General features: G+C 36.6%; 1 protein-coding gene across 2 annotated transcripts in view; it reads left to right on the top strand.

Annotated features, from left to right (window-relative positions):
* Positions 1 to 24,298, top strand: part of FAM3C (FAM3 metabolism regulating signaling molecule C) — a 48,327-nt gene that overhangs the window by 20,207 nt on the left and 3,822 nt on the right. Inside the window, exons 4-8 of one of the 2 annotated variants that reach the window (XM_082473278.1) lie at positions 4,541 to 4,570; positions 5,345 to 5,468; positions 15,928 to 15,986; positions 17,103 to 17,153; positions 19,645 to 19,729. In XM_082473278.1, coding sequence (XP_082329404.1) covers positions 4,541 to 4,570; positions 5,345 to 5,468; positions 15,928 to 15,986; positions 17,103 to 17,153; positions 19,645 to 19,729 — 349 coding nt within the window. The remainder of the gene's footprint in view (positions 1 to 4,540; positions 4,571 to 5,344; positions 5,469 to 15,927; positions 15,987 to 17,102; positions 17,154 to 19,644; positions 19,730 to 24,298) is intronic. The other variant, XM_082473279.1, reaches the window with a different exon arrangement.

Here is a 24,298-nt window from a genome sequence, read left to right as displayed (position 1 = left end):
ATTTTGTTGTCATAACTGAAGTTATGACAACTGAAGTTATGTTCTGTATCCACAAAACCTATTGGATTCCAGTCTATTGAATTGGTGAAAATTTAATTTGTGTGGTTATTTTTAAATCTTATTTAAGAATAATTCAGCAAAGATGGAGATATGGTTGTGTTTGCCATTTGTTTAGCATCTAACTTAAGTTTAACTCGACATTAAGATTGTTTCTATAATCAGTATCTTAGAGGGGCCCATGAGATTAACTATAGTTCTTTTGGTGGTGAACTTTTCCCATTTTTCAACTTGTTGATATAATAACTTACTTGATAGTTTATGTAAATTTACATTCAGGTTGATTATATAGTACTCTTTTAGAAAAATAAAACATTTCTAGAAAGAAAGAATGAAAAATTTTGCCTGCAATTAGTAGTTGAAATAACCAAAATAGATTCTGTTTTTTTTAAACAACTTTTAACAAAACTTTTTATTTTAAGATAATTGTGGATTCACATGCATTTGTAAGAAATAATATGGAGAGATCCTACATACCCTTTACTCAGTTTCTCATTGGTAACATCTTATTAAGCTACATACAGTGTCACACTAGGACATCAACATGCGTACAGTCTACCAGTCTTAGTTATGATTGTGGTTTAACATAGTGTTAGTTTTCAACATGGATACTTAACAGCTAGTAAATGTACTGAAAACAGTCCAAAATATTTTTGCAGTAAGTACTTAATATTCTCTTTAGTTGATTTATTTTTACCTTTCAGATTTAAACCACTGAAATAGTATATACATATAAATTATTTGAGACATTATTAAAAACTAAAGTACAAAGTAGTTCTATTGGATTTCTTTAGCCTGACTTGTTGAAAGACATTCACTGATAAAACCAAATGTTTATTATCATTTCTTGAAGTGAAAAGCTGAATATGTTGAAAGACATTAAGAATTAAAGCTATCAAGGTAGTTTGAGAAATGAAAGTTGCAGAAAAGGAAGGATTTTTGTGTTTGTATGTTGTGCCCATACTCTACATGTGGAAAACATCCTGTTTTATTTATGAATATTTACCTTTTTGGCCTCCAGGTGTTAAAATTCTCAGAACTGCAGGCCAAATAGAGGGCTTTTGCTTGTGATGCATATTGGATAAAATTTGTTTTAATCTGAAAAGTTTTTCACAAGAGGTTTGTTTTTCCTTTGAGCATCTTCTCCCCTTACTCTTACACAAATTAAATGGAGGTGATGTTATTTCTCAAAAGTCTGATGATTAAGAAACATTTACCCCAAATTTTATCCCAGTCAAGTTTTTAAAATTGAGTTGCATTGATTTATTATTTATTTATTAATATCCCTTAAGTTTTCCAATCAAACCCGTTTGACCGTTTTAGAGGCTCATCCCTGGCTTTCCTTCTGTCTCCTTTTCCTCAGCCACACTCTTCCTCTGAGTGTTAGTTGATGATTAATGTCTCTAAGATTTCTCTCCTCAGCCCTCTCCTCATTTTAAGTCCTCCCTTTGTGTGGCCTCATCATTTGCCCGTTTTCCAGTTTATATCTTCATCCCAGGTCTCATTTACAGCTGGCCTCTAGACTTCTGCCTGGGTCTTCTCCAAGTGTCTTAAAATTAACAGGTCCACAGAGAGCTCAGCATCCGTCCCACACCCCGTCTCCTCAGTAGATAACAAACATCTTGAGTGAGAGATAGTGTTTTTGTTCTTTGGCTCATGTAAATGGATAAATGAATGCTTCTAAAGGCAAATGTCTGAGAGGTAAACTTGATTCCTCCCTTCCCATCACCCCTCCATCTGGTCTGTTCCACAGCCTTCGTTGTTCTGAGCCTGTCTACTTCTTTCACCCCCACAGTCACGGCTCTTGTTCGGGTTGCTACCCTCTTTCACCTGGATCACCTTAGCAGCGTCCTTGTCCTTGCGGACTCCCTGTCTCGAGTCTTGAATCCTCTGCAGTCTGTTCTCCACTCTGCAGTCAGAAGGATGGTTCTGAAAGCTCCCTATCCTGCTTCCTGCTCCTAGCAGGACTAGTGGTTTTTATACCTGTGATCATTAGACCTCAGACAGTCCCATTTTGTGGGGGGGTGAATATAAGTCTGGGTGCTAGAATGAGATATGGCTTTGAAAACTGGCTCCGCCGATTACTAATTATGCATAGAACAAATCCAGTCACTAAACCTATCTGTTCTCAGTTTCTTTCTCTTTAAAACAGAGGTGATGGGCAAATCAATAATACATGCAAAAGTACTTGATAGAGTGCCCCACATATGTGAATGAGCTGTTACATTACCCCTGTTTTGATCCCACTGTCTTCCCCATATCTGGCTATCGTAAGTTGGGTATGCCAGCATTCCTGATTTGAACAGTGTTCCTCCGTAGGCATCTTAACATCTGAGCCTGATGATACTTGTTTGTTTAGGTCTAAGTGAAATTGAGACTTTATTTTTTTTTTTTTTAATTAATTAATTATTCGTTTATTTTTGGCTGCATTGGGTCTTCATTGCTGGGCGCACGCGGGCTTTCTCTAGTTGCGGAGAGCGGGGGCTACTCTTCGTTGTGGTGCGCGGGCTTCTCATTGTGGTGGCTTCTCTTGTTGCGGAGCACGGGCCCTAGACATGCAGGCTTCAGTAATTGTGGCACACGGGCTTAGTTGCTCACAGCATGTGGGATCTTCCCAGACCAGGGCTCGAACATGTGTCCCCTGCATTGGCAGGCGGATTCTTAACCACTGTGCCACCAGGGAAGTCCAAGACTTTCTGGTCTACATGCTCCTAATCACTGGTTGCTAGTCACTCTCTGGCTTTCATTTTCTCATTTACAAAAGTGAGAGCATTGGACCGAATGGTCTCTAGAATTATTTTTCCCTTTTGTGACATAATTAAGGAAAAATGATATAATTAAGGAAATTGAAAGAATGAGCCCCAGCACCCTAATTTACTAATTGATCATTTTTTGTTTCCTTCAAGTCTTTGTCCTTATCCATGAATATTTTTAGTACTCACAGATAAAGTTTGTTTTTTGCTTTATTCCATGCATTTAACTTTTCCCATGTGACTGCATTGCATATATGACTTCAACGGTGCATAATATTCTGAGTGTTCTGTAGAGTTAATGACCTTCATTTACTTAGTTGTTTTCCTGTTTTTAAACATTTACATATTATTTTCAGCTTTAACATTCTGTTCTCCAGTTTCAGTACTGGTTTTACAGGAAATTTGCAGTTACCTAAAATAGTACAGAACTAAAAACTAAGTGACTATTTATAGTTAAACAGCTGGCAAGCATTTATGACACTGCACGCTTATTAGCTAAATCAGGAAATGGCTAGCCACAATACTATTGACGATCTGAATTGTAATCTCCTGGGCTGGGATCAGATGTTCGTGCTTTTTAAAAACTCTAAGTGTAGATGTCCAGGTTGACATCTACTGCATTCGGGTTAAGATTTGATCAGAAAATTCTGGCTTCCTTGAACTGATAAATGATAAAATAAAACTCTTAGTAATGACCTTTTTTTAATTATTATTATACCTAATACATTTCTATTTTAGGGAAATTAAAGCTTCCTACCACCACTATCCCTCTTGTGTTCGTCCCACTCCCCAAATCTCTTAGCCTAACCGCTGAGATAGATTTATGTATATTCTCCAGGACTTTATATGCATATGTACACTACACCATACAGCAGCAACAACTTTTAAACACCCTAATAGTCACCAAGTATATATTTTAACTCATTTAAAGGGAAGTTTGAAATACTGTATGATATCACTTATATATGGAATGTAAAAAGAACAAACTCAGAGAAACAGAAAAGAATGCTGGTTACCAGGCGTTGGGAGGGGGCGGAGTTAATGAGGAGACATTGCTCAAAGGGTACAAACTCCCAGTTATAAGATTAACAAGTTTGGGGATTGAATGTACAACATGGTGATTATAAGCTAATAATACTGTCATATACTTGAATGTTGCTAAAAGAGTAGATCTTAAATGTTCTCACCACAAAAAGGAAGTGTTAAGTATGTAATGGGATAGAGGTGCTAGCTACTATTATTGGGGTATAGTATCATACCACTATATGTACCGCTATCGTGGTAATCATTTTGCAGTTTATAAATGTATCATATCAAAGTGTTGTGCACCTAAACTTACACAATTTTATGTGTCAACTATATCTCGAGAAAGCTGGAAAAAAATAAAAAATGAATTTAAAAAAGTTAAGCTTGTAGAGTAACTTTCTGATTGGTATTTAAATTTATAATAACTAAAACTAAACATAAAATGTAAAGGTAAAAACAAAGTGCTCTATCAATAATAAAATAATACTCTCCATAATTCCTCTACTTAATTGTTTGTAGTGAATTATGTAGCCTAAAAGTTACTTTCTCACTTTTTCTCTAAAATGATATTCATGTTTTATGTATTGTATACTAAACAATAATTCAAACACATTTTTATAGGCCTGTTAGCTCCACACATGTTTAAAAGTGATACTTGCCAATAGCTTTATTCTTTCTAACGAAAATAACTTTTTTTTCCTTAGCAAGGTCAGCATTGGACGCAGTTGCACGTTGTAAGTATTTCATCTCAATATTTTGCAGATGGTTTATTCTTTTTCTCTTAGGCATATGAGAACTTATATTCAAACAATGGATATAGTTCAATGTGAGCAAAACTGATTTTAGAAATTATTAAGTTTTAAGGAAGCTATTTGATTGGACAGCTCAATATTTTGGGTATGTATTTATAATGGATATTTTGTTCCATTAGTGTTTTTTAGCTTCAGTATTATAAGTACAGAAAGTGTGTAAAAGAATTCCTAGTTAGGGGATATATGTATATGTATAGCTGATTCACTTTGTTATAAAGCAGAAACTAACACACCATTGTAAGGCAATTATACTCCAATAAAGATGTTAAAAAAAAAAAAAGAATTCCTAGTTAGAACTAGTATGTGAGCAGATATTCAGTGATGCGTCAGGCTTTTTACTGTCCATTTATTTTGCATATATGGACTGGAAACGCAAAGTAACAATTCCAGACCTCCCCCATCCTGGTTTTTTAAAATAAGCTTAAAAATAATTAGATAAAATATATTTACCCTCATGAAGATCATGTTCCTTGTTCCATTTATGTTAATTGTTAGCTTGTTTCCTAGGAGGTTCTGTTTTGTTTTGTTTTGAGGTCTTTGAAACTCTCAGGAAAAAAAAAAAAAACTAGCATGTAGTTTAAGATATGTATATCTTGGTGTTTTGCATAACGCCCTTTGTGGTTTGAGATATGAAACAAACTAAATACAGAGTCTGTTAACATCATTTTCTTAAACAAATTTTTTTTCTCTCCAAAGCTACAAAACCTCCCAGATATAAATGTGGGATCTCAAAAGCTTGCCCTGAGAAGCATTTTGCTTTTAAAATGGCAAGTGGAGCAGCTAATGTGGTAGGACCCAAAATCTGCCTGGAAGACAATGTGTAAGTATTTATCAATTTGGAAGTATAACGTGTGCTATTAAATTTTAGCAAATTGAACCTGAGTTTAATGGATCCTTTGAAAATGTATTGGGCATGCTTTTACTAAAGAAAAGTGATTTCCATTTCTATTATACAATTTTTCCCCACTCATTTAAGGAGTCTTCAAGTTCTTACATTCCATATTAGAGTGACATAAGAACATAGCATTTATTCAGCTTCGTGTAAAGATGAGCGATCTCCTCTGAGTGAATTCTCTAGATCCCAACTGGTAGTCATAGACACAGGTGGCTATTTAATTTTGATTTCTTAAGTAATAGGGGAAAAGTTAATTCATTTAAATTAATTAAAAGTTCAGTCCCTCAGTCACACCAGCCACATTTCAAGTGCTAATAGTCACGGACAGCTTGTGCCTACCCATCTGAACAGCACAGATAGAGAGCATTTCCATTGCTGCAAAGAAGTCCAAACAGGACCATTTTTGTCAAATAGATAGCACTGCCCTAGATAATGAACACTTTATCTTACAAACCAACATCTTTCATCTTAAATGTTTGAATGCTGCTTGTTGAAGTATGAAATAACCCAGCAATAACCTCAAGTCCATTGTGGCCCAGAACTGCTTGCCACTAAACTGAATGGTTTCCTTTATTGAGATGCTCTACAAAGTATACTTTTTAGGTTTTTGCAGCCTCCTACCCCAGTGTCCATTGTCACTCGATTGTGAAGTTCCTGCCTGTGAAGTTGCAAACCTTACTTTTAGTTGGTTGCTTTTAATCTGGTCTTGCCTGAAAAATTAGATATGTGAGGTTATTTAAGCTTCACATAAAATAATATATGTACCATTAATATGTAGAATAAAGAGTGAGGTAATTTTACAGATAGAAGGAAACGAAGCAGTTTTTCCCAGCATTTTGTGTGTTTTTTCTTTTTAATATAGAAGCGCTAACATTTTTATCCTAACCCCCTTTTCAGTTAACCATGCATAGGTTATTTAGCCTCTTAAAATAACACTTTTCTTATAAATTAAAGGCTTGAGCTAGATGATCTTTAAGATCCCTACTCATTTCCTTTTTTCTCATGCTGATGATAATCCATTGTTAATCCATTGTCCTCTGATGTCTCATAATAGCCTTGCTTTACTGAATTGAATTAAAAAGCACTTGGATTTTAGTTAGTAGATTTTGCATTAAATAATATCCTTCGCATTACCTTAGAATGTTCCCATTCACCATTTTCACCTTTTTCACCTTGTTTGGCTAAAGGGGCCGGAAATTTGATTCTGAATAATAAGCAGAAGTTCTCTTAGAATGCCCAGCCCACAGTAGATTGTCTTTAGACACCTCTGCCCCCTTGAAGCATGAAAGTTTTAATGCAAAAAAGAAGAGATCAAACTCTAATGAACACTAGCAAGTTCTCTATTCACAGATTAGAACAGGTTAAAAAGAAGAGAGAAGCATATGTATGTAGGCAGTGGAGTCTGGTGAAATAAGTACGGGCTCAGAGCCAGAGAATTTGGTTCTAGCATAGTGGGCATGTCATGTAGAATTTGTATTTCAGTTCGTTTAACCGTAAAATTGAGACAGGCTACCTATCCATCCTCTTTTCAGGAATCATTCTGCCATTCCCATGAGAGGTTAAATAATTGATGGGATTTTACAGTTTTGCCTCAGGCCCTGAAATCTAGTCCTTGAAGAAGGACTGAATAATTGGCCAGGGATCCCTAGTGGAGAAATAGGGACAATTCACAGTCTAGTACCTTTTCCAGTATATTCTATTTCTGTATTGAAAGTTTTTTCAGGGAATTCCCTGGTGGTCCAATGGTTAGGATGCCGCGCTTCCACTGGCAGGGGGTACAGGTTTGATCTCTGGTCGGGAAACTAAGATCCCGCATGCTCCGTGGCCAAAAAAAAAAAAAAAAGAAAGAAAAAGAAAAAAATAATAAAAGCAGATTGATACATGACATATTCATTTGTAGCCAGTGGGTAATTTGAGACATTAAATAGCATGTTTCTAGAAAGTTTTTCCAACAAAAAATGTTAAAGAAAGAGTCTAAGTTTTCTTAGCGTCATTCATTCCATTCACTTATTCAACAAATATTTGCTGAGCACAGTCCCTGCTTCCATGGCACATACAGTCTAGTAGGGAGATGGATATTTAAGAAGTAAATGCAAATAAATAATTAGAAATTGTGGCACACGCTGCACAGAGCAGCAAGGTGTGAAGAATACTTACGGGGGCAAGTGAGGTGAGATCGAGGTGTCCAACTTTAGATTGAGTGGGTCAAGGAATAATTTCTCTAAGACAGTGATATTTAGTCTGAGAACTAAAGGATAAGAGGGAAGACAGCCAGGTGAAGAGTGGGGAAGACCATTCTAGACAGAAGGAAGAGCATGCTTGAAGGCCCTAAGATGGGACAGAGCTGGAGAGAAGTAAGGGCTAGGCGAGTGGAACTTACAGGCCATGCAGGGAAAGAGATGAGATCTTTTTCTGAGTGTGCTGAGAGGTTGCTGAAGGTTTTCAAACTCTGGCATGTCATCACTTCATTTACATTGAAGAAAATGATCTGACTGCTGGGTAAAATGATTGGAGAAGTAAAGAGAGCAATTGGAGGGTGATTACCATGGCTGCCATAGCTCTTCAATTCCACTCTTCCCCCCCCACACACACACACAGTTGGCAAGAGACTTTTTTTGCCTGTGTATCCACTGAAATATGTAAGTGAATACTAAAAATACCTAAGTAGAAATTTTAGTATTTTCCTACACATGCTCTGAGCATATGCAAACTCATTTTGGACACTACTGGTCCAGATCATTGCTTCTCAGTGGGGGTGATTTTCTCCCCAGGGGACCCTTGTCAAGGTCTGCAAACATTTGGGGACATCAGAGCTGTGGAGGTGCTGCTTATAGAGGCCAGGGATGCTCTCAAACCTCCTGCGGTGCACAGCACAGCCCTTCCACACGAATTGTCAAGTCCGTAATATCATCATAGACTGAGATTTAGAAACCCCAGTGCAGATAAAAGATGGTAAGATAGGGTCGCGGTCATGGTTTTAAGGACAGGTGGACGCAGTCAAGATATATCTTGGAGAATAAGATGGATTTCAAACTTCTCATTAGTTAGAAATAGAAAATCCCGGGTATAAATATCAGGTGTCACACAATACAGGAATTACAGCTCTTTTTCTTTTGTATTAGAGAACCCATAGAGTTTACTAATATTCAAGATACAGCTTTTATTTCAGGCATTTACTCGTATGATTTCAGTTTATATGAAGTTGATATTAGGAATAATACTTCACCTTTTATTATAATCTTAATGTTTGATACAGAAATTATATGGCAGACTATTTTGAGGGATTTTTTTTTTTTTCCACATTGAGAGGCAAGATAGTGTTTTTGGCTGTGCGGTCCAAAAAGTAAAATCAAGGATACTACGTAGGTACTTACATAATCATTTAAAATATAACCATTTTAAAAAAGTAAAAACCATTCTAAGGTCATGAGTGGTAAAACAAAACAGCCAGCCAGCCAGCTGGCTAGTTTTGACCCATGGGCTGTGGTTTGTTAAACCCTTCTCTAAACGAATCATTTTAAGACATAATAGCTAGAACACGTTGGAGGTATTTGAAACAAAACTCTATTCAAAGTTGTAGAATCTATCTATAGATTGTATAATCATTTTTTTTAGCTATTTGCCTGCAGGTGTGGAGCGGTGGTGGGGCGACCTTCATATTCGTAAAGAATAAAAGAAAATATTTCAACTTGTGTTAGTAAGAGTGACTAACCTTTATACATTTAAAATCTTTAGTGGTTTGTCCTTTGCTCCCTGTAGGTTTCCCCTGATAGAATTTAGTTTTTAAAACTTGATAAGCTACTGCCCTCTTGTGGCAAGCCTATGTCATAGTGCTGCTTTGTTGCCTTTATTTCTCTGCTCTCTGATAGACGCAGCCACACACTCCAAATGATCTCTCTTGGAGAAGACGCCGTGACAATTATTACTCTAACAGGTTAATCATAGCTCTGGCTTCTTCATATCAGTGATGGCTACAACACATTTCCGAAAGGAGCAGAACAAATGCATTTTGAAACTTCCCTCTTATGCAGCAGACTTGTTTGGTTCTCTTATGGCCCACCTTTCACAACTGGTCTTGCACACACATAAAAAAGGTCTGTGTTTTATTAACTGCATTTAAGTTTTAGAGAACGAGTGAAATTTTGAAGACAGATATGCGACGAGTATGGGTAAATAGTTAAATGTTACTGAGCTTTTACAAATCAAATGTTTATGCTTTTCCTTTTTTAATGGATCTTGGAGTAGAGGTTTTTTTTTTAACTTTTTATTTTTGAAAAAATTACAGAAATCTCAGGCCGTTGCAAAGATAGTACAGAGAGGTCTCATGTGCTCTTTACCCATTTTTCCACGTGGTTATATCTTACGTATCAATAATAACAGTATAATATCAGAACGGAAATTATCAGTTAGTATAATGTGTATGTTTAGTTCTGTGTCATTTTATCATGTGTAGACTCATGTAACCAGTACAGCAATTAAGATACAGAATTATTCCGTCACCACAAAGATCTCTTTCATAATACCCTCTAATAGTCACCTCCACCATCACTGACCTCTGGAAACCACTAATCTGTTTATCATTTCTATCATTTTGATGTTTTGAGAATGTTATATAAATAGAATCATACAATATGTAACCATTTGAGATTGGATTTTTTTCACTCAGGACAATGCTTTTGAAATACTGGTTCGTATTAATAATTTACTCCTATTTTATTGCTGACTAATATTCTGTGGTATGGATATACCACAGTTTATCCATCACCTGTTGTCCTCAACCAGACAATTTCAGTGCTTCTGATTTTGGCTGTTATTGATAAAGCTGCTATGAACAGTCATATACAGATTTTTGAATTTCGAATGCATCTTTATTTCTCTGTAATAGAATGCCCAGAAGCTCTGGGTTGTGTGTTAAGTGTAATGTTTAATTTTGTAAGAAACTGCCAAACATTGTCCAGAGTGACTGCTCCATATTACATTCCTACCAGCAGTGCGTGAGCGCTCCAGTTTCTCTGTATATTTACCTGCGTTTGGTATTGCCACTATTTTTTATTTTAGTTCTAATAGGTGCGTAGTGATATCTCAATTATCTGTCCCTTATGTCTAGTGATGTTGAACATCTTTTAATGTGTTTTTTCCCCACCTGTATATTCTCTTCAGTGAAATATCTATTCATGTCTCTTGTCCATTTTCTAATTGGATTGTTCGGTTTTTTACTGCTGAGTTTTGAGTTCTTTTAATATATTCTAGATATGCATCCTGTTGTCGGATATGTGGTTTGTAACTGTTTTCTCCCAGTCTGTAGCTTGTCTTTTCATTCCACTTACCAGGCTCTTTTGCAGAACCAAAGTTATTAATTTTGATAAAGTCCAATTTATCGATGTTTTTCTTTTATGGGTTATGCTTTATTGTTTGTTTATGGATTGGTGTTATGCCTAAGAACTTTACAACAAGCCCTAGGTTTCAAGATTTTTCTCTACATTATCTTCTAAAATTTTTATAGTTTTATGTTTTACATATGAATCTATGGTCCATTCTACATTAAGTTTTGAATGAAGTATGAGATTCAGGTTAAGGGTCAATTTTTTGGCCTGTGGATATCCACTTGCTTCATTACAGTTTGTTGAAATGACTGTCCTTTCTCCATTGACTTGCTTTTCCTCCTTTGCTAAAAAATAAGTTGGCCATACTTCCACTAGTACATTTCTTGTTTCCACTGGTCCACTTCTTGTTCCCTCTTTGTTCCATTGATCTATATATCTATTCCTCCACCAATACCACATGCTCTTGATTATACTAGTTATGGAATAAGTCTTGAAATGAGGTAGAGTGATGCCTCCAACTTTGCTCTTTTTTTTTTTTTTTCCAAAATTGTTTTTAGCTACTTTAGTTTCTTTGCCTTTGTATATGACATTTTAGAATAATCTTGCCTCTATCTACAAAAAACCTTGCTGGGATTTTGTTAGGAATTTTGTTAAACCTATATGTTAATTTATGGAGAACTGACCATCTTTACAATGTTGAATCTTTCAGTCCATGAGTATGACATGTTTCATTTATTTATATCTTCTTTCATATCTTTCATCACTATTTTGTGGTTTTCAGCATAAGGTCCTACACATGCCTTATTAGGTTTATACCTAAGCATCCCCCCTTTTATTGAGCAATCATAGATGATATTGTGTTTTTAATTTCAGTTTCCTTGTGTTCGTTAGTGTATTGACACACAATTGATTTTTATATGTTGATCTTGTATCTTGTATTGTTGCTGAATTATTACTTCCAAGAGGTTTTTTTGTTTTTGTTTTTGTAGCTTCCTTGGGATTATCCAAACATGCAGATGACAAACATGCCATCTGCAAATAGGGACAGCTTTATTTTCTTCCTTTCCAATCTGTATGCCTTTATTTCCTTTTCTTGGAAGTCGACTAGGACTTGCAATACTCTGTTGGGTAGTAGTGGTGAGAGCAGCCATCCTGGACTTGTTCCCAATTTTAGAGGAAAAGCTTTCAGCCTTTCACCGTTGAGTATGATGTTAAGCAGTAGTTTTTTTGTAGACTTCTTTTTTTTTTTTTAATCAGTGTGAGGAAGTTCCCCTCTATTACTAGTTTTCTGAGACTTTTTATCATGAACGGGTGTTGAATTTTGTCAGATGCATTTTCTGCATTGAGATGATCATGTGATTTTTCTGAAGCCTGTTAATATGTAGTGGATTACGTTAACTGTTCAAATAATTAACCTTTCATCCTTAGACTAAACCTGACCTAGTCATGGCTTATGATAATTTTTAAAAAATATACTGCTGAATTCCATTTACTAATGTTTTGTTAAGGATTTTTGCCTGTATTTTAATGAGGCTTATTGGTTTGTTGTTTTCTTGTAGGTTTTGGTATCATTGTAATACTGGCTTTGTAGAATAAATTGAGAAGTATACCCTTCACTTGTGTTCTTGGAAAGAGTTTGTGTAGAGTTGGTGTTACTTCTTTTTTTAAAAACATTTGGTAGACGTCTCCACTGAAACTCTCTGGGCTTTAGAGATTTTGGGGGTGGGGGGAGTTTATAAACAAATTCAATATTTTTCATAGTTATAGGACTATTTAAATGACCTATTTCATAATGGATGAGTTGTGTTAGTTTGTACTAGCTCAGGAATTGGTCCAGTTCATCTGAGTTGTCAAATTTACATGTGTGGAGTTGTTCATAGTATTCCTTTATTATCCTTTTGCTATCTGCAGGGGGGTCTATAGGGACATCCCATTTCATTCTTTTTTTTTTTTAATTTATTTTTGGCTGCGTTGGGTCTTTGTTGCTGCACGCGGGCTTTCTCTAGTTGTGGCGAGTGGAGGCTACTCCATTGTGGTGCACGGCCTTCTCATTGTGGTGGCTTCTCTTGTTGCGGAGCACAGGCCCTAGAGCGCGTGGGTTACAGTGGTTGCAGCGTGTGGGTTCAGTTGCGGTGTGCAGGCCCTAGGGTGCTTGGGCTTCAGTAGTTGTGGCGTGCGGCCTCAGTAGTTGTGACTCAGTAGTTGTGGCACACGGGCTTAGTTGCTCCGCGGCATGTGGGATCTTCCTGGACCAGGGATCAAACCCATGTCCCCTGCATTGGCAGGCGTGATTCTTAACCACTGCGCCACCAGGGAAGTCCCCCATTTCATTCTTGATATTGGTGATTTGTGTCTTTTTTTTCTCTGTCAGTCTTATTAAAGGTTTGTTAATTTTATTGACCTTTTCAAAGAACCAGCTTTTTGTTTCATTGATTTTTCTATATTTTTCTCTTTTCAGTTCCCTTGATTTCTGCTCTTTTTAATTTCTTTCCTTCTGCTTGCTTTAGGTTTCTTTTTAGTTTTGTGAGATGAGAGCTTAGGTTATTAATTTGAAACTTTCTTTTTAAATGTGAGCACTTAGTGCTATAAATTCCTCAATCTCAGTACTCTTTTAGCTATGCCTCACAAATTTTAATAAGCTGTGTTTTCAATGTGTTTTAAAATTTCACTTCAGGCTTCTTTGACCCATAGATTATTTAGACATATATTGCTTAGTTTCCAAGTGTTTGGTGATTTTCCTGTTATCTTTGATTTTGATTTCATTGTGGTCGGAGGCACATTTGGTATGAGTTCAATTCTTTTAAATTTGTTGAGGTTTACTTTATGGCCCATGATATGGTCTATCATAGTATATGCTCCATGGGTACTTGAAAAGAATGTGTATTCTGCTGTTGTTGGGTAGAATGTTCTTTAAATGTCAATTAGACCCTGTTGGTTAATGCTGCTGTTGAGTTCTTCTATACCCTGTTTAATTGTCTGTCTATCAACTGTAGAGAGAGGGGTATTGACATGTCCAACTGTCATTGTAGATTTGTCTGTTTCTCCTGTCAGTTCTATCTGAGTTTGCTTCACATATTTTATATCTTGATTGCTTGGTATTTTAATTGATGTTAATATAGCCACTCCTGCTTTCTTTTGTTTAAACAGCTTTATTGAGATACAACTCATATACCATACAATACATTCTTTTAAAGTATACAACCAGTGGTTTTTAATGTATTCACAGATGTGTGCAACCATCACCACAGTCAGTTCTAGAACACTATCATACCTCAGAAAGAAATGCTGTGTCCTTTAGCTATCGCCCTCCTGTTCCATTCCCATCCCATTCTACTCCGTCTCCCCTCCCCCCCAACCAGCCCTAAGTAACCACCAGGTTTACTTTTCTGTCTCTATAGATTTACCTATTTTGGAAATTCTATATAGATGGTATTATATACTATGTAGATTTTTTGTGTGATCAGCTTCTTCACTTAGAATAGTGTTTTCAAGGTTCATCCATGTTATAGCATGTATCAGTGCTTCATTCCTTTTTATGGCTGAATAATATTCTATTGTATAGCTATGTCACGTTTTATCCATTCATTAGTTTGTGGACTTCTGGGTTGTTACTACTTGTTTCTTGTAGACAGCGTGTAGTTGGGTCTTATTTTAATCCACTGTGCCAATTTCGGTTTTCATTTGATGTGTTTGAACTATTTGTATTTATTATAATTATTGACATGTTAGGGCTTAAGCCTGCCATTTTATTCTTTTTTTTTTGAGAAAATTGTCTTCTAGTATTTGAAAACTTATTACATGATTCAACAAAAACATCACGCACATCATTGACAGACAAGGGAAGTTCCAACATATGTCTTTATTGTTTACTGTTTCAGCTTTTTCTTACTTTGTCTTACTCTTTAAATGAAATAGCATCCAACTTTTGTATTAGAATTTTACTCATTCATCACTTGCAACCATAGGTTAAGCACAGATGAGTTCTATGAAAATCACCTAACACATTCTGTGAGAATCAATGGCTAAGTTAAATTTATAATAAAGTATATATTTTATTATTTGTAAAATGTGTGCTACAGATCCTTTCTGTCAATAAAATTTATAATAAACTTATGTCATTGGTTGGGAATGTAATTATTCACAATAGGTAAGAGATAGAAACAATCTAAATGTCGGTTGATGGATGGATAAAGAATAGATAGATGTATCATATATGAATACGGTTGTGTGTGTTCACACATATGCAGCTCCCCCCTCTCCACCAACCTCAAACCAACCTCAATGATTGTTAATCATTGAACAGCACATCATTGGGAATTTTTAGAATAAAAGGTACCTACAATTTTAGTTTAATAATTCTAATTCAACAAACTGAACTGATAACAAGCAAATGTTTTATTCATACCTTCTGTTTCACAGTATTTATTATCTTTATGTCATGGTCTGTGAGCTGCTAGTGGTTGATTACCGCAGAATGACATTACAAGTCTTATGGTTAGATGCAGTAATTATATGAATACAATATTCCTTCTTCTGGGTATTGAGAAATTTTGCCTTGGTAATCACTAAGAAAATGTTCACAATTAAGTTAAATTCTTCTTGCTCTCAGATTATAAAAGATTTTAGTAGCATCTCGCTTCTGTTTCATGTCACATTGGTATTGTAGAAAGTAGAAAAGAGGTTACCCTTGTTTGTTCCCTTGAGGATGGTGCAGACTATGTGCATAATGTCCACATGTTTGAAGGATTTTCTAAAATGGTATTTCGTAACCTGACACACAGAGCAGCAAGAAATAGTCTAGTATTTCAGCACTAAAACTTTGTAATATATATTTCTATTCATGAAATCTTATTTAAGAACATTGCTTTAAAATTATTCAACGTTAGACTGTCTTCTGTGACTTGGTAGAGACCTTTCAGTCTCCACTGCAGTACGAAACAATTGTACGTACATATAACATCCCCAACTTTTTTTTTTTTTGTCATGGATGGCTTTGTTTCTCTAATGTATGTTTATGTTCAATATCTAATTCTAAATTTGTCTTGACTTTCCCCCTTCAGTTTAATGAGTGGTGTTAAGAATAATGTTGGAAGAGGGATCAATGTTGCCTTGGTAAATGGTAAGAATAATTATTTTAGCTTATGAATGTACTCAGTGGATATTCATATGTCCCAAAGTAAAATGCACTCTAATATCAAGAGATCAGGTCAGAAAGAGCCAGGCTTGACATTAAAGCCCTCCCCGCACCCTCCCAAAGCACCAACTATAGGTCAAGACTCTGCATCTCAGTATTTATAGCATGCTTTCTTGGAAGCATCCAGCTTGCTGTCCAGTGAGTAGAGAACTTCCCATGAGATTGTCAGGATACAACCAATCTAACATTAAATTGATGAATCCTTGCTGCAGATTTTGGAATCCTAACATAATATAGATGGACATGAATGAGGGTTTGTAGAATGACAGAGCGTGGTGGACTATTGGATGGGGTGTGGGGCTGAATGAAGAGTAGGAGTCGATTGTAATTTTTCAGTATCGTCCACACTGAATCCTGAACATCTCGAGTGTTCTTGCAAAATCACATCTGACAATATGAATCCATGAAGTGAGACTCAACTGCATACTCGTCTTCTCTTTCTGGGACAGTCACCCTTGTAAATCTGTATAGGGTGATTATAAACCACAGCCACCTTCTCCAGTTCACGGTGTAGGTAAATATTGTTTACTTCTTTCACAAGAGATACATTTTTGTGTTTCTACCTTCTTAATTTTCTTAGGTATAAAATGTTCTATAGGTATTTGTCTATTTAATTGATAGCAAAAAAATTTTTTTCAAAGGGAATTAAATATGATTTTTTTGAAAGATGGCTTTGACGATAGAAAATAGCATGGATTCATGGTTTTTTTTTTAAAGGTTTATGTATTTTGGGGTAATTTTAAAATAAGGGAAGATGGTAACACATACAGATGAAAAATATCTAACTTCGAATGGTCTACAGTCAATAGTGAACTTCTCTTTGCTACTCTTCAGCTTACAAGATTAGTGAGAAAGTCCTATTCAAAAAATACCCTTTTAGAAAAAATTTTCAGATGCATACAGGTCAAATTTTAAGTATTTGTCATAATAATTCTTCCTCTGCTAATGAATTCACATCAATCATTGGATAAGATCATTTGTCTTATATAGTGTAGAGTATATTTCAGTTGCATAATTTGCTATGAACTCATTCTCTTTCAGGAAAAACAGGAGATCTAATAGACACCAGATATTTTGACATGTGGGGAGGAAGTAAGTGTGAATAACATATAACTGTTCTGTTGCTGGCACTGAATCACATCAATATAATGTAGCCCATTAAATGAGAAAATAATGGTACTAATTTTGTGTTAGTTCATTTTATTACTCTTTCTTTTCACTGAATGTCTAGCTGTATTTAAGTGATCCGTCATACTGCATACACTTTGCTTTTTATAAAAATTGTTGGTGATGTGTAATTAAGGGCAATAATATCACAATTGAGATTTTTAAAAATCTGAGTCCTATTTTTTGCAGGACAACTAATTCAAAGCTTTGGGCTCTTTTAGGTTTCTGCCCGAAATTTCTAAAAAATAGAATACATAATTTGAAGAAGGACATAACCAGTATAAGCATTCTTAGCTGACTGAATTGATTTCTTTTCATATGATTTTTCAGTCTCAAAACTAAGTTTATAACCAGGATTATTATTCAAGTAGATGAATATTTGAGAGAAGGAATGGAATTTCCTTTCTAGTTTACTGGACTTAGAACAATCCACAGATAATCTTCCTAATTTGGAAGTTCCTCAAGGAGCAGATGGAAGTTAGACACCAGCATGCAGAGGGGAAGGAACTGGCACCTCGAAGAAGAATGTGCCCGAAAGAAGGAAGGCCAACACTGATTTATCTTTTGATTCTTTCCTAAGTTGAGGCTCTCCCCTGCACCTCCCCATCCTCATCCGCTTTGTGTATTCCCTGGAAGCCAGCAGTTGTTAGGCTTCCTGAAATTTATCTTGTTTTCAGACCATTCAGCTTTTCTAATATTTCTTCAACTTGTAATGAGATAATGCACCTATTATTTAGTTTATAAATGAGATCAGAAGGACTTTGCATAGCTGTCAAAACTGTGTAAACTTAAAATGTACCATCAATTTTAGATTCTAAAGGCGTAATTGGTTCTACCAAAATTTATTGCATGGAAAAACTCTTATAAAACTATCGTTGGGACTTCCCTGGTGGCGCAGTGGTTGGGAGTCCACCTGCCAATGCAGGGGACACATGTTTGAGCCCTGGTCCGGGAAGATCCCACATGCCGGGGAGCAGCTAAGCCCGTGCGCCACAACTACTGAAGCCCCACGCCTGGAGCCCACGCTCTGCAACAGGAGAAGCCACCACAATGAGAAGCCTGCGCACCGCAACGAGGAGTAGCCCCCGCTCGCCACAATTAGAGAGAGCCCGCGCGCAGCAACAAAGACCAAATGCAGCCAAAAATAAAAATAAATAAATAAATTTATAAAAATACAAAAGACAAAAAACTATTGTTGAAATCAGTCATGTGACCAGAAGCTCTGGTATTTCATCTCAGGTGGATTAACTACTGCTAAAAATACTCCTCAAATTAAGAAGAAGTTGCAATTTACTGCCATCTTTGGATTTAAATCGAAGTGATTTGTTAGCTGCTCTGTTACATTTTTTCTGAATTAAAAATGCTATTATTTTAAGATAGAATTCAGTTAGAGAAAATCTTTGGAATCTTTGCTGTGGAAAGAAACTGAGTAGACTTGAAGGAACCCAGTTTTGAAGTAGTATTAGACTTGGGGGCTGTAAGGAAACCTGACATTGTAAGGAGTTCAAGATGTAGAATGATTTGCAGTACCTGATCAGCCTCTTTGGCATCATCAGTTTATTGTCACTGAAGTGGTGTTTAAGCCCTTGTGAATCTTGATATACTAGATGAAGCAGGTAACGACTGCAATATTTACCTTAATTAGTTTGGCTTTTAGTGATAACTAACCTACATTCCTTCCCCTAGTTTATAGTAAGTAGATATGCCCAGGAGTTTCTTTAAATCAGTGTGTGTGTGTGTATACAGTTGTCCCTTGTATCTGCAGGGGACTGGTTCCAGGACCCTCCACGGATAACCCATAATCTGCAGATGCTCAGGTTACATAATTTGCCCTCCATATCTGCAGTTATGCATCCGCGGATTCAACCAAGTGTGGGTCATGTGGTACTGTAGTATTTATTGAAAAAAAAATCTGCATATAAGTGGACTCCTGAGTTCAAACCCCTGTTGTTCAAGGGTCAACTGTATACATATTTATATACTTTTTTTAAATTACAGATCCTTTTGTGCATTAAATAAAAGTTCTCTATCTTCATTTTTAGAAAAGTATCTGTGCAAACAATTTGCCATGTACTCAGGGAGTCCATGAGCCTTTCTCCTGCTTCCCTAAATTTCTTACTTTAAATCATAAGTCATGCTTTAATATGACTTTACTATGGTTTTTTCGTTTCGCCCCTGGAATATCAGTATAAAAAACATACAGGATGAATCAGGATTGGGAAATTTTAAGTTGATGGGAAACTTAATTTTTAACCTGTTCATAAGATTTGTCTTTCTTTTGGTTACTCTACGTTAGAAATTATTGATTTACAAGCACTTCATTTTTTATATTACTAACTTTTAAGAGATTATCATGATGGTTACTCAGTCATTTAAAAAAAAAAAAAACAACCCTCAACCCTTTCTTTTTTTTCAGATGTGGCCCCATTTATTGAGTTTCTGAAGGCCATACAAGATGGAACAATAGTCTTAATGGGAACATATGATGATGGAGCAACCAAGTATGTAAACTTAAAAATTTATGCAACTTTTCAGAGTTATAATTTATAATAATATAAGAAATACATTTTCAATGAAAAAATTTATAATATAGAGCAAAGTAATCCAACTTTCAGATAAGCACCATTAACATTTTTTTATTTTGCTTTCTTCTTTCTTGTATTTATCATGATATATTGTTGTGAAATTAGAATCACATTGTACATGAAGTTTGTTATACTCTTTTATGTTCTGTTTTTAACAACTATATAGTTTTCTCTGACAATAATATTCTTCAGTAGCATTTTTTTATGGCATTTCCCGAAGTGTGTTCCGTGAACACACTTTAAAACTGTAATGTCTCTTTTAACCTTTTACCATGTTAAGTTTCTAGGTCATTTTACCCTCCTGGTTGCATTTCTTGGGCATTCTCTAGGTGATTATTGTCTCTCTTAAAATGGTGCCCCAAGTTGGACATAGTGTTCCCAGATGTGGTCTGGCCAGTACAGGGTACAATGGAGATGCTAGCTCACCATGTTTGAGAAATTACGTCTAATATTCATGAAGACTAGTGTTGCATTCGTTTTCTTTTGGCAGTCACATCACATTTTTGGTCAACTTAAATTCTCAGATCTTCTCATTTGATCTCAGATTTTTTTTTTTTAAACCACTGCCAAGTCAGGTCTTCCTCCCCATTCAGAACTTGCTTTTGTTTAATGTGAATGGAGGACTTTATATTCATATATCCGTGTTAAATTTAATTTTGCTGTTATTGGCCCACTTGGTCTTGATTCTGACATTTGTCCTATGAGGTCTCTATGGCCCAGGCTTCGTACTCTCTCCAGAGTCATTCAGGTGTCTAAATCTAAGTCACTGGCAAACATGTTTACCACAGGCAGTGTGCCACCAGCTGGAGGCCGCCTCCAAGGGATTCATCTATTCATCACCTGCAGAAACTACTTTTCAAATGGTTTCCATTGTATCCTAATAGGCATACCATTCAGTTGCTGTTTAATTATTTTATTTTCTGAGACCATCAGATACTCATTTGAAATTCATGAACGATGCTAATTATAATACCCTGATCTACTGCCCCAAAACCTCTTCTAAATCTGAAATATATGAGATGATGTTAACTTGGCTTTATTTATTCCTGCCTCCTTCCGGCTGCTCCCTCTCTTTCTTTTTTTTTTTTTTTTTTTTTAATTAATTAATTTATTTATTTTTGGCTGCGTTGGGTCTTTGTTGCTGCGCACGGGCTTTCTCTAGTTGTGGTGAGTGGGGGCTACTCTTCGTCGCGGTGCGTGGGCTTCTCATTGCAGTGGCTTCTCTTGTTGCGGAGCACGGGCTCTAGGCACGCAGGCTTCAGTAGTTGTGGCTCACGGGCTCAGTAGCTGTGGTTTGCAGGCTCTAGAGCACAGGCTCAGTAGTTGTGGCGCACAGGCTTAGTTGCTCCGCAGCATGTGGGATCTTCCCGGACCAGGGCTCGAACCCGTGTCCCCTGCATTGGCGGGCGGATTCTTAACCACTGCACCACCAGGGAAGCCCTCCCTCGCTTTCTTTTCTTCTTCTTTGTGTAATACTCACAGGAGATCCATTCTAAAATTTCTAATCCATTCTAGAATTTTGCTAGGAGTTAGAATTAGTTTTATTGGACCATTGTTTTTAAAATTTTCCTTGTCTTTTTTGAAAACTGGAATATTTAACTAACTTTTAATGTCTTAGCATCTTCATTTTCCATGATGCTTCTAAAATAACCGACACGACCTTGAAGACTTTATTAATAAGTTCCTTAAGAATTTAAGTGTGTGACATGTGTGGGCCTGGAGGCTTAAATTTATCTTAAAGCACTTAATATGGACATTCCTGAACTACTTTTCCCTTTTTATGTTGATCGAAGAGTGTTTGCCTCACTGGAAAAGACAGTTGTGCTTTGATCTTGATACTATATCCTTCTTGTGAAACAGTGGGTCCCTTCATTATTTGTACTTGGTAGCAAAAGTTCTCTCTGTGGCCTTCAGCAGTTGTATGAGTCTCATCTCATTTTGAGCACTCAGGTCTTCCTGGTAGTAGTAGTATTAAAAGTTTTGTCATTAGTAACATGATTTGCCTTGCATTTTTGCACACTTCCTTTTCTCAGTTTGAACCCATCACACAATGTAAGTGGACTCAGGGAGTTCAAACCCATGTTGTTCAAGGGTCAGTTGTATCTCCAAAATTAATGCTATGTATAAATATATTAGTTACACTACACTGCCTTTTAAAGAAATGGGACATTTTGATACCTACGTATCAAATGCTCAAAATATTGGCTGTGTTGCAGGGTTTTAAACTTCTTTTTGAAACATGAAATCATCTTTTACTTAGTTACGTAAAAGATACCAAAAAGGAATAATAAAAATCCCCCAGAGTCTCCATAGGCAGATGAGAAAACTTTAGAAATTACTGAGAAAGTTGTCTTGTTGTAAATCTAGAGTTAGATATACACAGGGACATGTGTCAGGGGTGCCCAAGACCACCCCCAGGCTCGATGATTCACTGGGGAGAGGCACAGGACCCAGCACACAGGCCTGCTCACTCACTGCTATGATTTGCTACAGCAAAAGGATACAAAGCAGAATCAGCAGAGGGGAACTAGCAGAGAGCAAAGTCTGGAGGAAGCCAGGCTCGAGTTCCTCTCCCAAGTGGAGTGACACAGGACATGCTTAATTCCTCCAGCAACAAATTGTGACGACACTATGAAATGCTGTCCACTAGGGAAGGTTATTGGAGACTCAAGGCCCGGGGTTTTTACTGGGAGCTGGTCACGGAGGCACCCTCTGCCTTACATATCCCAAAATTCCAGACTCCCAGACAGAACGTAGGTGTTCAGCATAAACTGTATTGTTTGTACAGTTTAGACACAGTGAACCATTCTGATCAGTTCTGTGAATGGGGGAGCCTCCCCAAATCCCAGTTTCCAGATGCCAGCCAAGGACCAGTCTTGCTATTAGGGCTTTCTAAGGCCTGTTTTATTAACCTTTTTTTGCACAGGACCTAAGGGTGTTCTCATTGAAAAGTAAGGAAAGGTTAACGGGATCAAAATGCAAGGCTAAGTTTCAAGTTGCTTCTAGATCTTTGGTTAAATTGGCTTAGTTTATTCATACGGATCAAAATGACCACTTCTGAAATTTAGAAGTACAGAAGGAAAAAATGACTGCCCTTCAATATATTTAATTGATGTAAAAATTTTTAGATAAGAAAAAAATTTATGTACTTCTGGCTGGGGGCCAGGCCTGCATTTGGATAACCACCTACTTTGCAAGCAGTTTTTGTGTATGAAGCAATCTCTTGGCATTTGTGAACCTAACATTCAGCTGTTTATGAGCAACCCCGAAGCCTGTGAGGTGCAATTTTCTGAGATGTAACTGAATCAAGCCCTGAGGCTTTCCTCCAGGAGGTTGTCATTACGCTGCCCAGTAAGCCTGACCTCTGTACTTCAACACCATTTGTTCTCGATAAAGCAGCAAAACTCACTACTAGTACTGATGATGCAAGTAAAATGTTCTAATTAAGGAGCCAGAATTAAAACATTTGGATAAACTAAAGAGTAGAATATGACAGTCTGCAGATCCATGACATCCTAACACGATTTAGAAACAAGAAAACAGGGTTCAGACAATACTTTCTGGGAATGTCCCTCTAATATACAAGTTGCTTATCAAGTGAGCAGACGAATGGAAGTGATAGCTAATTCATGTAAGGATGGGTACAGGAAACACAGCTACAGACTTTGGGGAGAAAGTCAGACTCGGGTACACGTGGTTCTCTGTGAAGGTCTCAAAATCTTCAGAGGCTGAAGATGGTTCACTGGTCCTTTTGCACAGCCATTTCATTTATTTTTATTTCCCTTGATTATAAAGGCATCACTTCACATAGATGAGTCTGAAAGGCTAAATATTCCAGGGCTGCCCCTGATTTTCTTACTGATTCTAGTGAACTTCTGCCAGGAGGATAGCAGTGCCCAAGCTATGGTTAAAACAGCTCCACTGCCCCATGGATGTGGTTTGTATAATTGTGGAAGGCTAATAACATATGTAGCTCTTTCCTGTTTATGAAGCTTTTTTTAACAAAGTATCCCGTTTACCTTCAAGTAAGTTACATTAGAACTGTTGCGCCTCATGTTTCTTTCATTTATACATTAAAGGAGCCAGCTGATATTAGCATGGGCTGCTTCAAAGAAGGCTGCAGGATAAACAGGCGCCTTCCTCACTGGCCCTCCTGCTATTTTGCAGCCAATGATCCTCCACTTATTTGCAAATATAAAACTTGCCTTGCCTCAGATTTTAGAAGAACAAACCTCTCTAATTGACCTATAAATGCCATCTTTTGGGTGGTACAGAGGACTTACTGGCCAGATACCTGCACAGGTGTCCCTTAGTTGTCTTTTTGTGTGTGTGTGTGTTTTTTTTTTGGCTCTACAACCAGCACGTATCTTCTGAATTTCTTCTCCCTTTTGAGACAGAGGAGAGATGGAGACTCACTCAACATTAGGATAAGAACCTACACAAAATTCCTTAAAGGCATCTTTCAGTTAGCTGTTTCCCTAGCAG

The sequence above is a fragment of the Balaenoptera physalus genome, assembly GCF_965194825.1.
Source record: "Balaenoptera physalus genome assembly, chromosome: 8".
NCBI classification, from domain to species: Eukaryota; Metazoa; Chordata; class Mammalia; order Artiodactyla; family Balaenopteridae; genus Balaenoptera; species Balaenoptera physalus.
The sequence above is the reverse complement of the archived record's forward strand: the minus strand, read 5'-3'. Positions and strand labels throughout refer to the sequence as shown.